This window comes from Drosophila erecta, unplaced genomic scaffold (genome assembly GCF_003286155.1).
Source record: "Drosophila erecta strain 14021-0224.00,06,07 unplaced genomic scaffold, DereRS2 tig00000092-arrow-pilon, whole genome shotgun sequence".
Classification (NCBI taxonomy): Eukaryota; Metazoa; Arthropoda; class Insecta; order Diptera; family Drosophilidae; genus Drosophila; species Drosophila erecta.
The window spans coordinates 12,578,578-12,592,144 of NW_020825207.1; the positions used below are offsets into that span (position 1 = coordinate 12,578,578).

Genomic DNA, 13,567 nt, shown 5'->3' on the forward strand with positions numbered 1-13,567 from the left:
ACTGGTAGCGGTTTCCAAGGAAAGTATGGGTCAGCTTCTACCACGCAGAATATGATATAGTACATATATTAAATGTAAATATACATTTCTAAAGGTTTTTGCCTTAACATGCTACAGATAATACTTAAGAGGCAGGCATTTCAGTCGGTGATTAAATTGGTGTCGCGGTCCAATGACTTTCTGAAGTCATGGCCACCGTTTACAGTGGTCTGGTGGCGCAGACGCAGTGTTTGCTAATTAGTCTGGCAGGCAAAAGTAGGTAACCCATAGGATCACGTGCTTTCTATCACCTCTCTTTAACACCATGCACACACCCATCTGGCCGGCTTACAAACTGTCGTGGAACGAACCGACCCATGGCTGTGGAGCTGTAAGAGTCGAGGTGGTAAACGCTGCCAAGAGCTCGAGCAGACAACACATGAACCTGTTGTGAGTTAATAAGCCATGAAGTGTTATTTTTAGTTTCTACTGACACACGCTCCTCTTTTGCTAATATAGTGCGAAAATTATAGTGCTCCTGTTCACTCTGGAGGCTGTGAGTGCTTTGGAGGCCAATCTCACTTCGTGGCGACACCACAGAAGGCAAAAGCGGTTCCTGATTTATCAGAATGGCGGTGTAATCAAGGTTGGACATCAAATATTTATTGGGTATTGATCGATATACAGTAATGTGTGTCACTACAGTTTGTTTCGGGATGTGCATTTCCGGTTCCGTTTATGGAGAAAAAGGCGTGGCGCCAGTTGATTTGGCTGATGAACTTCCACTACCAGTTCAATGAGCCGCAAACTCCAATTTACTGGTGGAAACTTTGGGATAGTTCCCGAAATCTCAAGGGACCTTTGTCCCAACCAGCTGCTCCATCGGTTCCAGCCCGCCTTCTGGTGGATGAGCCCCAGCTTTTGCTCTTCAAGTTTGCCGAGGCCTATATGAACCAGTTGGCTCAAAATGGTAGTGCCTGTCTGGAACGCCTAATCTGCGAGAATGGTCAGGTGGATGAACATAGTGGACTCTATGCCCAACTGCTACACAGGCTGTTAAGGTAAGTTGACCTCCACGTGAGCTCAAGCCATAGATAACTCTACATATCCTTTAGACCTCATCGAACGCTGGACGGGAAGTATTTGGATGCCTTCAGGATGGGTCGTCATGGCGTTGACTGTCGGAAATCCTTTCCAGAGGCCCATCATTGCGTTTTGGATGACTACATACACCTCCATGAGCGGGGACCAGAACAGAGTTTTCTTTAGCCGTAGAATTCGATTTCTCTTTGGATAAATGGCGCCGGCTGTCAGCAGTTCGATAACATTTACATGACATTTACCAAACTAATTATTGATAATTAAATATAACTAAATAATTATATACAGCGAGTTCAGCTCAATTACAGCAGCTCTATTTGCCACTGGCCACCTGTTCCGCCTCATCGTCGTCGTCATCATCTGACACCCGCCAAGCCAATTGCTGGTACTTCTTGTCATTGCTGGTCAACCAGAGGACGCCGCATCGGTTGGTGCAGAAATTGCAGGTGAAGAGCTGCTTGGACGTACTGCCACGCCTATAAAGATAATGGTTCAATAATCACATAAAATTGATATGAAATTTTTGAAAATTCAAGAGTGAATTATTCATTTGGATGGAATTTTAAACCTGGAAAAACCTGATCTTCGTAGACAGTCTTCACAGTACTTCTTGTGATTGTGATAGGTCCGTTTCTTCTAATTAGCGAGCGAACCGGCTTCGGCGGTATCAAAACAATGGCCACATGACTAACGCCGAGCAAACATTGGCGTAACTCCAACCCACCTTTTCACGACCATGAAGTAGTACGAGGTATACAGACATCGGGAGCAGGTGACGTTCGTGCAGCGGGCGATGGGTCCATTGTTGATGTGGGAACTGATGTACGGTTCTGGGAGCAGTCGATGCATGGCGTCATTCTCGTAGACGGGCAAGAAGCGGTTCAGCGACTGCAGAGCGTGCAGACAGTCGTCGTAGAGCGAGACTCGGTTCTCAGCCGACGGAACCGGAAATACTGTGCGGGTGCCCACCGGAAGTAGCAATCTGGTGCTGGTCTCCAGCTCGCGGACCCAAAACAGACCCTTGCGATGAACGGCGCTAAAAAGAGGATGTGGTATGCTGTAGGATTGCAAAGATTATTTAATTCTCCTAAGATAATTTCCTCCTTTTCTTCTACAGTTGAATAGAAACCCCTTAGTCATGCTTAAAGGCAATCGGCCAGAAATAACGTAATGCACATCACCGGCAAACGAATCGAACAATTCGAAGAACAATTTTGCTGCCAAATAAATCAATCAAATATTCATCATGGCAATACCCTTTTCATAAGTTCGATGTTTGTTACAGCGCCAGAGTTAGTGAAATTGCTTACATGGGAGTGTTTCTCTGGCGGTTGTCGTAGAAGTTTTGATAGAACCTCTCGTAGACCATGGGTATGTAGTTGATAGCAGTGTTGTGGAAGATGCGCACATGGTTCATGAACTTGGAGAGAGCTGCCGGCAAGTAGATGAGCGCACAACCTGCCAACGAGAGCAGAAATTAGAGAGCTCTGCCATCCCCAATCCGGATACCGATCCCCGGGTGTACTTACGATCGGCGGCGAGGGACTGCAGCATGGGCAGGTTGGAGATGCGCTCGGGGATGTGGACCAGCGCCTCGTTGTCGCTCACATTCAGCTCGTTGAGGCGGACGCACTCGCTCAGCTGCACCGGCAGGCGGCGAAATTGGTTCTTGCCGATGTTCAGGTGCTCCAGATTGCGCAAACCACTTAGCTCTGCAAGCGGAAGAAGTGGATGGATTCCGTGGTAGAGACTGTAAACCATCCTACTCACCCACGGGAAGTTCGGTGAGCTGATTGCCCGACACATTCAGCTGTTGGAGATTCAACAGGAGACCCAGTGTGGGGGGCAGCACCTTGAGCTCATTATTGGATACGTCCAGGAACTCCAGGTTCTCCAGCATGTAGATGTCCGCAGGCAGCTCACTCAGATTGTTGCCCGCCAGATGAATGAACTTCAGTGTGGTGATGTTCAGCAGCCATTTGGGTATCACCGAGATGAAGTTCTCCTTGAGATAGACCTCCTCGAGATCCTCGTAGAGGAACAGATCCATCGGTACATCCTTGAAGTTCAGGTAGCTCCAGTGCAGAATCGTTTTGTTCATGTTGGCGATGCCGTTGCAGTTACACAATTGTCTTATTTGCTTATAGTTTGGTCGAGTTTCAATTATATTTATTTGCGTCTCTACGCGGTCATGATCATCATTTGGCACCGCCGCCCGCCAAACAAAAACTGCCACCGCCACCAGCGCCACCACAGCCACCCAGTGGCTCAGGCCCAGTGGCAGCACCACTAGAATCAGCAGCAACAGTTTGCTCTCCACCAAGAATCTCTATCTTGGCTAAATTTGTCTCACTGGCCTGTCGCAATTTCTCGCGAGCACCGCCTCCGAATTTTATTTTCTTCTTACTTATTTATTGTTTCGATAACGAATCACCCATCATAGCGCCTTTCACTGACCAACGTATACGCGGCGTATACGTAATGCGATGAGTGCCCGAAAGTATACCGTTGAGTTTTGGAGGCGGTTAAATGCCGAGCTTTGGCACTGACATTGAATTTTCCTGGTGCATTGATTCGCCCTCCCCTTTCCGGGTTGTTGCTGCATTCAAGGTCGTTGCTGCAAGCCAAATGCAAAGGGCAAGCTTTCGAAGCTCCGGCGTTGCAAGAGCTTTGTGGCAAAAGGAAGAAAAGGGGTTATGGCAAGATTCCATAAAATCCATGCGGAAAATGCGGAAAGTTTACTTGGTTGGAAAAACCAAGCTGAGCTTTTATCAATTTTTCGGAAAAGCCATTTTGGTTGACTATCGCAGTCGTATATAATCATAGTATTTAAATGAGCAAGGTTTTTACACCTACAGGAAACCTATATTATAACTTATTATCCAATTTTATAGAGATACACACATAATCTTTTCTTGTAAAAATAGTTTAATAAATAATATAAAATATTTCATAATATTCTGTATTTCCACTCGGTGGCTTCTCAGTATCCATAGTATCTATTTCCATAGTTTCCATAACCGCCATATCCATAATTATGATGGTGGTGGTGATAGGGGTACGAATAGTATCCATAGGACGGAGGTGGAGGCGGTGGTATTCCGAATCCCACGCCAATGGGCAGCGGAACAGGCAGTCCAACTACAACAGGTGTACCCATCGCTCCAGCAATGGCGAACAACACAATTCCGAAAAGAGCAATTATGGCTTTCATGTTTCTTGGCAAGATTTCGCAACCGACTGACAAACCCGAGAAGAGGCTATCGGCTTTTAAGCATTATGATGGTGGCGTTACGATTTTGGGAATTTCAATCACAGCGTGGACAAACAAAGTAGATTGAATTTCACCTGCCGAAAGGTGCGAATTGCCCCTTGAGTTGTATTTCCCCCGCAAAGTTATTCACGAAATCGTTACTTTGCACACGAGTTTCGGGTTGCTTAGTAAATCACCTTTTATCGAGCCTTTTTAGTACTAAAAACTATTTTGTATTGTATTTTTTAATTGTTTTATAAATGTGTTTGCTTCCTTTTTAAATGCTTTACTTTCAGCTAATGATGTTGGTCGTGGTGCTGCGAATCGTAGTGAGGATCATTGTGAGGATCGTAGTGCCTATAGAGATGGTCGTCGCGGTGCGGATCGTGGTGGGGATCGTGTTGGGAATCGCCTCCTAAGTGTGGCGTTGCAAAAGCGGCGGCAATGATGAGCAAAAGTACGATGAGTGCGATCACAGCATTCATGATTCTGGCTGGGGGATTCAGCAAACTGATGCACTTACTTTGGATGCATTGGCTTTTAAATGATTCGAGCAAGGGCTTTTTGGAAATCTCGCACCAAGGGGGATAAACAGAGTCAAAAGTAAGGTAAATTTCAATAGCCTCTTTGCAAGGTGTTAATTGGTTTCAGTATTTGGGTTATTTATTAAAGCTCTATACCGTTTATCACAAGTCTTAATAGGCATACACAGTTTGTCGAATCCTTGGCATCTAGGCTCCTGATTTGACATTCACAGTCAGCTGCTTGAAGTCCCGATCGCTAAGCAGGCGCCATTTGTAGCCCAAGATTTGTGAGATCTCCCGCTCGACGGCTTCATAGGATCGGGAATTGCGCTTCAGCCAGGTATAGAACTCATCGCACCACTCCGGATGCCTTGGCCAATCGCATCGCAGAATCACAGCAAATCGCCGCACGTGAAAATGCTGCAGATTCTTAGCCGTTTGTGCAATGAGTAATAGCGTCGAGGTGGAAACTTTCTCGCGTATGATCTGGGGATAGGATGATAAGGTGTTAAGTGAGTGTCAATATAATTAGGTAATACCCATTAGTCATCCATTTCCAAGCCTTGTTATCAAAAATGGTGTATTCTATATCTGTTATAATATCAATTAAGCGCTTTTGTTTTGTTTGTGCAATAGCTCAGCACTGAGATTTGATTTGAAGATATGATACGTGAGTACTCACCAGAGTGTCAACATTGAAGCACTGACGGCACATCAGCAACAGCAAACTGTCGATGCGGCTGTGAAAGGGCTTGGGGCTGGAAAAGCGCGGCAGGAGCTCGTGGCCATAGACGGCCAGGGTGCTCCTATAGTGGTCCACCATGCGGACGAGCAGCTCGGGCCGTATCCGGGCCTGGGGCGCACAGTACGTGATGCTGTGGACAGGTGCCTCCGGCTGCATCACCACCTCGCCGTCCGTCAGATTCTCCAAACGCAGGTGAACGCGCAGCCGCGGATTGGTCTTCTTCACATTTCGCCACGCCTTCACGCCGCAAGCACTTATTGTCAGGTGAGTGGGGGTGTAGCAGTTTTGGAGCAGATGCAGGTGGCGCAACTTGGTGTCCGCCAGCAGGGACAAAACGTCATCGTCTATGTTCTGGGGCGATATGGTGAGCACCTGGATCAAGAAATTTGGCTTAGTTGTGTTGTAGCAAGAAATGAAATTGAATCGCTGTCACCTGCAGATTGAGAAACAGACCCACATGCATGATGGGGCAATGCATTGTGGTCACATTCACCAGGTTGAGCACCCTCATTTTGGTGCAGCAGCTGCAAACGACCTCGTCCAGCAAGTGATTCGCCTCGTATCGTTCCAACACAAAGTCCACCAGCTTGAGAGTGTGAAGATCTGTCAATCGCAGTAGCAGCTCTTTCAGCACCCTCAACAGTTGACCTCCAGTGCCAAAGAGCTTAATGCCGTCAGGGTCGTTGGGCTGCGACATGTTGCACGGGAAGTGGTAGACCAGTGTTCGTATACGACTACCGATGCCAATGAACTGTGTATCTGGATCCACCTCTCTGCCCTAAGCAAGTTTCAAAATATATTTTATTTTTTGATAAAATCAATATTCTTATACCTTGTCAATGTTCCACGTTAACATGGTCATAAACTGGAAGATGTTATTGAAGCTGTGCCACGGTCGAAACTCGATTCCGCGCACAAACCTTCCGATTCTTGAAAGGCAGAATTGGGTTCGCATGTGATCGAGACAAAACTGCCAACCGGAATAGTAGTTGAACTTCGGTTTGGTCAGAGTGCGATCATCCACCAAAAAGTTATTCCAAACAGTTGGCAAATAGAAGGCTCTATACCACTGCCGACAAACCTGGAAAAGTCCACAAAATGGTGACACTTTAATTATAGTTCACGCAATGTCTTGCCATGTTATGGCGTTATATTGTTTTTTATTTTTAAAGCGCACGCTGAGCTAAACATACCGAATTTAATGTGAAATATTTTTGTTAAAAATATACGCGTTTATGTCCAGATACCACATAACTATCTTAAACTGTTAAAAATCGATAAGTTTTAAGATTGGTTGGCAGAAAAAAGTTTTCTGCATCGGCCGGGAATCGAACCCGGGCCGCCCGCGTGGCAGGCGAGCATTCTACCACTGAACCACCGATGCTTGGTATTAAAGTAAGTGTTTAATGACATTCTTCTATATTTTACGTTCCTTTATCAAACGATTTTATTAAAAGAACGATCTCTAATTATGACCTCTATTTTGTGCTGTACGAGCTGTATGTATATATATATTATATATGATAGTATTATAGTAGTAAGTACAGTATTATAGTAGTATTATTATAGTATATAGTAGCCTAAAACTGTTGTGATATTTAGCCTTACTCACCAGTCCGGCATAATAGCGCTCTTTCGGGGTGAGGTAGGTAAAGATTTCCTCGAGCACCAGATCAGGCAGGTACCGCCAGTTGGATTCTATCATGTTTTCGGTGTCCTGGTCCTCATCCTCGTCCACATCTATGTAGCAGGCTGGATGATTGTGTGGGGAAAACTCAGATTATTCCGGTGACTGGCATGGGGACATGAGAGTCATGAGAGCCTACCCTTCTCGTCTCCATCGATCTTCCAGCCAGCCTTTTGCATAACCTCCAGCTGGGCGCTGCTCTTCCGCCTCAGGCCCAATTCACTCATTGTTCACGCTATTGTTATTATTATTCTACGAATTTCCGATATATTTACAACGCTTGCGAAGGCACAGAACTATATGTACTCTAATTTTGAAACTTTTTTGGCACAGCCTGCGCTGACAGCTTCTTCTTGCTGTCGGTTTATTTTTATATAGTTGGACCGACCGACTGTCCGCTGCACTCGCAGTTGCGTCGCGTTTGGCCAGCGACTGTCTCTCGAATAGATTGGTATTCTTTCAGATGTTCAAATCGCACTGTTGGCTATATTCGAAAAAACTGAAAAACTGTTTTCAGTTCTCGCGCTCGAAATTGTTAGGTACTCGTACTCGTCTTCTCTTCGCAGCGCTTCCGATTTATTTTGGTTATTATTTCTTTGTTGATGTCTGTTGCTGCTTGGAACTGCGATCGAGATATGGCAACTGTTGTGATTCCGATTCTCTGTTGTTTTCGTTGTTCGGTTTTAAAATTAGACACCGGCACTTTGGGCAAGGTCCTAGGGCCTCCGTTGCGTGGCACGGAACTGGGGCAACTTGTTGATGCCACCGCTGGCAGTTGAGGTGTAAAGTATAAATAAACACTGGAGCTGCTGGAACTGTGGTGATCTAATCGATCCGCGTTTCGTTGCATGTGCATCTAAGTGTGCGTTTACGCACGTGCTGTAATAACACTAATGCACTGAGAGAACATTCGGTAGCTGTCATTGTTCTAACAATAATAATATTTCCAATTACTAAACAAAATCCCCGTGTTTTTTTTACACAAATTACGCATTTCTCTATAGGTAAAAGGCGTCTTCTAAGCATTGGCTGAAACGTACAATCCTTACTCCTTAAAAACTGCTGTAAGCTACTTACCAATTCTGACGTTACCTTATTCTTCGCCTTTGACACTTGACCCCACTTTGCCGTTCAGTGGATGGCGGAAGAAAATTCCATCGGCCACCAAACGATGCCATCGTCGTTTCCTTGACGATGCCACCAACTGAGCCAGCTGTTATCCCGTTTTCCGATTTTCCACTTGTCCACTTGTGCATTGTCATTTTCTCACACATACACATACACACACACGCACACGCACACCACAGCGCTGTGCTTACGTATACGTAATATGGCCAAGTTGGTCGAGTGTCCAGGTACACTTAGCGGAAACAGCTGTTTATGTTGATGGGCCCCCGCCAAGGAAAATGCAGCCAGGCATTTGGCCATTTTCCTGGCTCCTGCTTGGCCCTACCATTCTACTTTTTACCCAGCGAAAACGGCAGCGGCAACTTTTCCGTTTTGCAATTTCCTCTCTGCGTTGCATACTTTTAGGATAACGGAATTTTTCCGCGCCCAAGCACTTAAAAGTATGTTGAATATTGAATGAACCCAGCTGAGTGGCGGCATGGGTGTGGATGGGATTTTGGAGTCGCCTGGCTGGGGGAGAGCTGCAACAATGCGCAGCCATACGGCCTTAATTAAAACAATTTTAAAACCAGTTAAAACACACTCGCCGCTCGCCAAAATATGCACACACACATATGCACACAGCCAGCCAGCCGCTTGACAGTTGGAAAAGCGCCCTTCCGCCTTTGGTTTGCGAACACATCAAATATGACGGGCTGGGCCGGCGACCAAAATGTTGCCATGCAAATTTAAATGTCAACAAAAACTTGCAGTTTAACCCAAAAACCTTATTTGTGTCTGCCGGGCAACCGGCCATCATCTCGTAGCGTTTTCCAGGGCTGCGAAATTGTTTGTAAACTCTATTAAATGGGATGGGTGTGCAGCTATTAGAGATGAGCATGTGAGCTAGCTATTTTAAATGCGATTAAAAAATTAAAAGCGATATAATAGCATTGAATAAATGCATTTCCTATTTAATTAGTAGTTGGCATATTTATTTTCCATTTAACATACAATTAAAAGCATTTTGTCTGAGCACATTTATCTAATCATACTTACATTCCATTTTATAACAGCCTTCGTGAAAAATTTCCATTTGAATTTGGTTTAGAAAATGTAGTTATAAATGTATACATTTAAATGTAATGATATATATAATATATCATGATACCAATATAATGCATGTATAATATAAAGCCGCCAAAATGTGTATGATACCATTCAAACGAAGATCTAAGTTTGGTTTTTTTCTAGGGAAAGTATCTCTTTGTTTTTGTTTAAAAGGGGTCTTGTCTAATTGCCCTCATTGTTTTCGCACCTCTAGCACGCATTTGTGAAAATCATGGGTCAGGCTAGCCGGTCGAAATATGCATATGGATATACCTCTCTGCGTGCCGGTGGGTCGGCGGCGGCTTAGACTGGGAAACAGGAAGTGGCTGGTTGGCTTGGCTAACCAAGCCGGCAGGAGCCGGCCAACAAGTCCTGTTATTGTTGGTTCTGGCGTTTTGTTTTGCTGGCCTTGCTCAGGTGCATCGCACTGGCAGCTGTTTGGGGCCATTGTTTGGCCATCGGATGTTGCCAAGTTTCGGAATTTAATGTATAATTTTGTAGCATTTTAACCACTGCCCCGACCCGGTGTGACCCATTATGCCACAATGCCACTCTGCCACTCTGCCATGTGGTTATGTAAATTGTTGACTTCTGCTTGGGGGACATCACCCAGAAGCTTGATGTATGGCTTGACTGTGCATTTGCGAATTGCATTTTAATGGCTACTTGGAGGGCACTTCCTTTGCCTGTAAATGCATTACTGATCTACTTTGTGTTAAAAGGAAATCGGGAGACGTACTGCCTGTTTCTTTAGTGCTTGGCGCAACCTCGTTTCGAAATAATCCATGAAGCTTAAAAGCGCAATATATATTTATTGAAAATAAGTAATACTTTTGCATATTTTTAAAATTCTCTCAAAACGAGAAAAAAAGTGTTATGCATCGGCCGGGAATCGAACCCGGGCCGCCCGCGTGGCAGGCGAGCATTCTACCACTGAACCACCGATGCTTCGTGAAAATCGAAGTGTTAAAACATTTCCAGTTGATTTTGAGGCTTATCTAAACTATATAGTATATAGTGTATAGTATAGTGTATTTCTTATCAGTATTCAAAAATAATTTAGAGATATACAAAAATAGAACGAATAAATTTACCCATTCATGCAAACGGTTGAGATTTACTACCTATAGAGTATATTTACATGTTAAATCAAACTCAATTACTAATTTCCAAAGGAATTCGTAGAAAGTTTTCTTACCTTCTACTGGGTCGAGATTACATTTGTTTGATCCGATTGCACACTGGTTCTTTTGGAAGTTCGTTTTGTCCATTTTCCGGCAAACTTTGTGACAGCTCAAACTGCCTAAAATAACAATGAAATCCGAAAGCGCAGCTGCTGCTTATGCAAAGTTTTTGTGGTGAGTGGATAACTTAAAGCCCAAAAAGTTTGCATAAACATATAGGGCTCAATCACATCAGCAATTTCCATGGCCTTTTCAACTTCCGTCCCCGTCCCCGTCCCAATTCCAACCCGGACTCAATTGTTCAGCCATTGTCACAGCAAGCAATTTGCCTTGACAATAGTCATGCATTTTAATTGTGCAGCAGCTGCGGTTCATCGGAAGGAATTGGCCGCCCTCGAAATGGCGACTGCTAAACGCAGCAAATTGTGTGGCCATTAAAAAAGTGGTGTATAAAATAGAAACTTTTTCAAAATATTCTTTTATTTCTGCTGGCTGGGGGTGTGGCAAAGCAATTATTTGTAAAATATTTATTTTGCAATTGAATTGAAAAAGTTTCTGCCTGTGGCAGTTGCCCCAAAAATGTATAGAAGCAATGTATAGGAGCAACTTTGGTCCACTAATCAAATGAATAGGAATTAAGGCAGCGCTACTGGAGAGAATATTTTCGCTGGCGTGTGGAAAACAATTAAGCTAAAATGGTTATTGCAATTTGAAAACAATTGTCAAATTATGCAAATTCCGTCTGATTGCCTCAAGTATTTTTCAACAGCACCCCCAATTCCTTCCATGCTAACAAGGTAAACAAGCTCCAGACTTTTTCACCCCATCCGAACGCCCAAAACTCGGGTGGTGGCGAAAACTGCTCAAAGATTTATGGCGATGCCTCAAGTGTTTCTGGCGGGGATGGGAAAAAGTTTTGGGAGTGCGTCGCCAGCTTCCTTCGCGTTGTCAACTGCAAGAAGACTGCAATTTGCATAAAAATTCATTGGTTTGGCGGCAAGTTGACAAAAAAGGTAGGAACCCAGAGCGCTAAAAGAATTATCCTTGCGATAACAAAATGTTAATACTCTTCGAGGAATATTTTAGTGAATTAGGCACTTTGAATTAATTGAAAAAGTTCCTATATTTATAGCTTGGTTTGCCTTGTCTTCCTAATAACTTGAATATTTATTAATTGACTTGTATTTTCGGTGTCTGTGGTTTCACTTTACAAATTTTATCTTGAACATCATTTTTTTGATCGAATGAACTTAAACATTTTTAAAGAACTAAATGGTTCAATCGAAGTGTCTTAAGAATAAATAAAATGACACTTAAAAAACAAATACATATTGGCTATTAATTCTAAGGTGCGAGAAATATAAAGACCTAATTTAAATTGGCCACCAAAAAGAAGTTCGTGAGCTAAGTGAGCGGGTATGTGGTGTGAAAATGCACTGCACAGCCTCGTCGAAACCTGTGAAACGCATAATGACCAGGATCAAAACATGTGCCACCAACTTCCCCGCAACATTTCCGTTACATTAACAAAGCGCCATTGTGTGGCACGAACGGCAGCAACAATAATGGCCAAGTCAGGGGACAGCTGTGAAAATGGCGCACATTCGGCGCTTTACAAGCGAAAACTAGGATACTTTTTTTTTTTTGCAAGAAGTGAACGAAACATACACATCCTGCCGCATACTAACACACGCACACACCCACACACACACCCTCACTTTTCCCTTTACCAGCGTACCATGTACAGAGTGCGTGTGTATTTTTCGGTCAGTTTTGTAATTGAATCACGTTTTGTATTAAATAAACTTTTCAAATTATCGAAAAATTGACTTGCACTACAAACGGCGTCCTGCCTAGTTTAATTTACTTGTGTGTGCGTGCCCCACTCACACACAGCCAGCAGTGCGTGTGTGTTAACCATTAACATAAAAAAGAGCGACCCAACTGAACATCCTCCTCCACCTTCCCTCTACCCCGACTCATTTTGGTCGCTTTTTTATGCAAAACACTTGACAGCCTCATTAGTATTGAAACGGTCAAAGTTGTTCGAGCGCTCTCCCCTTCTCCCTCTCAAATGTTGCCGTCCTGTTTGCGCACTGACGCGTTCCCACATAAGTATGCTACGAAAATGTTAGGGATGGAAAAGAATAGTGCATAGCACTGATAATACGAAATATCGTATTGTAATGGATCTGAATTTCAGATTTTTTCAAATTTGTTGTGTATTCTTAAGCTTCACAACAAATGTTATAAAATACAAAATTTGCAGTTCTGCTATCAAAGTAAGCAAGTAATGGGATATGGCGACAGTTTTGGTAGCCGTAATTGGTAATGTTTTCGACTTTACAAGCTTTCCATTATTGCACATACATTTATTTTTGTTCCCGTTCTATCCTGTAATCCCATTGTTTGCGCATAATTGAGATAAAATGAGTTAACAAACAAATGGATTCATTTCTGTGATCACGTGCACTCCGAGGCGTCCATGTCCATGCACTTGCTCACTTATTGGGCGCTCGGGCTGATGTACGTGTCCAACTGGCCACCAGACCATTGAGGCCAGCAAAAACCACGTTGGCAATACACAATACAACGTCCGAATTCCTTTCATAACATATTTTGCATGCAACGCTGCGTGTCCGGCAGAGCTTGGCGCCATCATTTTCACCCATGCAATGGCTGCTCCAGGTCGTCCGGGTCCAGCCGCCCCCTGCCCCCTTTTGGAGCCACGCCAACTGCCCTTGTCTCCCTCTCCCACCTTCAATTTGGCCCGTACACTCGCGGGCCAACTTGTTTTCGCGCCATTTGCACGCGTCATGAATTTTTCATAAACATTTAAAGGGATTTCATTACATCGCCCGCACACATGCAAACATC

General features: G+C 44.1%; 4 protein-coding genes and 2 non-coding genes across 6 annotated transcripts; 1 reads left to right on the forward strand and 5 right to left on the reverse strand.

Moving 5' to 3' along the window:
- The first annotated feature begins 368 nt into the window (after positions 1-368).
- On the forward strand, positions 369-1,322 carry LOC6547270. Its single transcript, XM_001974839.3, has 4 exons — positions 369-429; positions 499-625; positions 685-1,040; positions 1,095-1,322. Exons 1-4 carry the CDS (start codon positions 419-421, stop codon positions 1,246-1,248), a joined length of 648 nt encoding a protein of 215 aa, XP_001974875.2. The 5' UTR covers positions 369-418; the 3' UTR covers positions 1,249-1,322.
- LOC6547269 (leucine-rich repeat-containing protein 18) lies at positions 622-3,593 on the reverse strand. Its single transcript, XM_001974838.3, has 5 exons — positions 2,851-3,593; positions 2,610-2,792; positions 2,391-2,538; positions 1,805-2,116; positions 622-1,556 (listed from the first exon to the last, which is right to left on the reverse strand). The coding sequence occupies exons 1-5, from the start codon at positions 3,179-3,181 to the stop codon at positions 1,394-1,396; spliced, it is 1,137 nt and encodes a 378-aa protein (XP_001974874.1). The 5' UTR covers positions 3,182-3,593; the 3' UTR covers positions 622-1,393.
- A 408-nt stretch (positions 3,594-4,001) lies between these two features.
- LOC113564272 (prisilkin-39) lies at positions 4,002-4,357 on the reverse strand. The gene has a single exon (XM_026980306.1). It carries the CDS (start codon positions 4,292-4,294, stop codon positions 4,064-4,066), a length of 231 nt encoding a protein of 76 aa, XP_026836107.1. The 5' UTR covers positions 4,295-4,357; the 3' UTR covers positions 4,002-4,063.
- A 617-nt stretch (positions 4,358-4,974) lies between these two features.
- On the reverse strand, positions 4,975-8,061 carry LOC6547266 (F-box only protein 39). Its single transcript, XM_001974836.3, has 6 exons — positions 7,429-8,061; positions 7,215-7,354; positions 6,435-6,683; positions 6,036-6,380; positions 5,540-5,974; positions 4,975-5,343 (listed from the first exon to the last, which is right to left on the reverse strand). The coding sequence occupies exons 1-6, from the start codon at positions 7,514-7,516 to the stop codon at positions 5,065-5,067; spliced, it is 1,536 nt and encodes a 511-aa protein (XP_001974872.1). The 5' UTR covers positions 7,517-8,061; the 3' UTR covers positions 4,975-5,064.
- On the reverse strand, positions 6,916-6,986 carry Trnag-gcc. Its single transcript has one exon. It is a non-coding gene; the product is annotated as a tRNA-Gly (tRNA).
- A 2,322-nt stretch (positions 8,062-10,383) lies between the features above and the next one.
- Trnag-gcc lies at positions 10,384-10,454 on the reverse strand. Its single transcript has one exon. It is a non-coding gene; the product is annotated as a tRNA-Gly (tRNA).
- Positions 10,455-13,567: the final 3,113 nt, after the last annotated feature.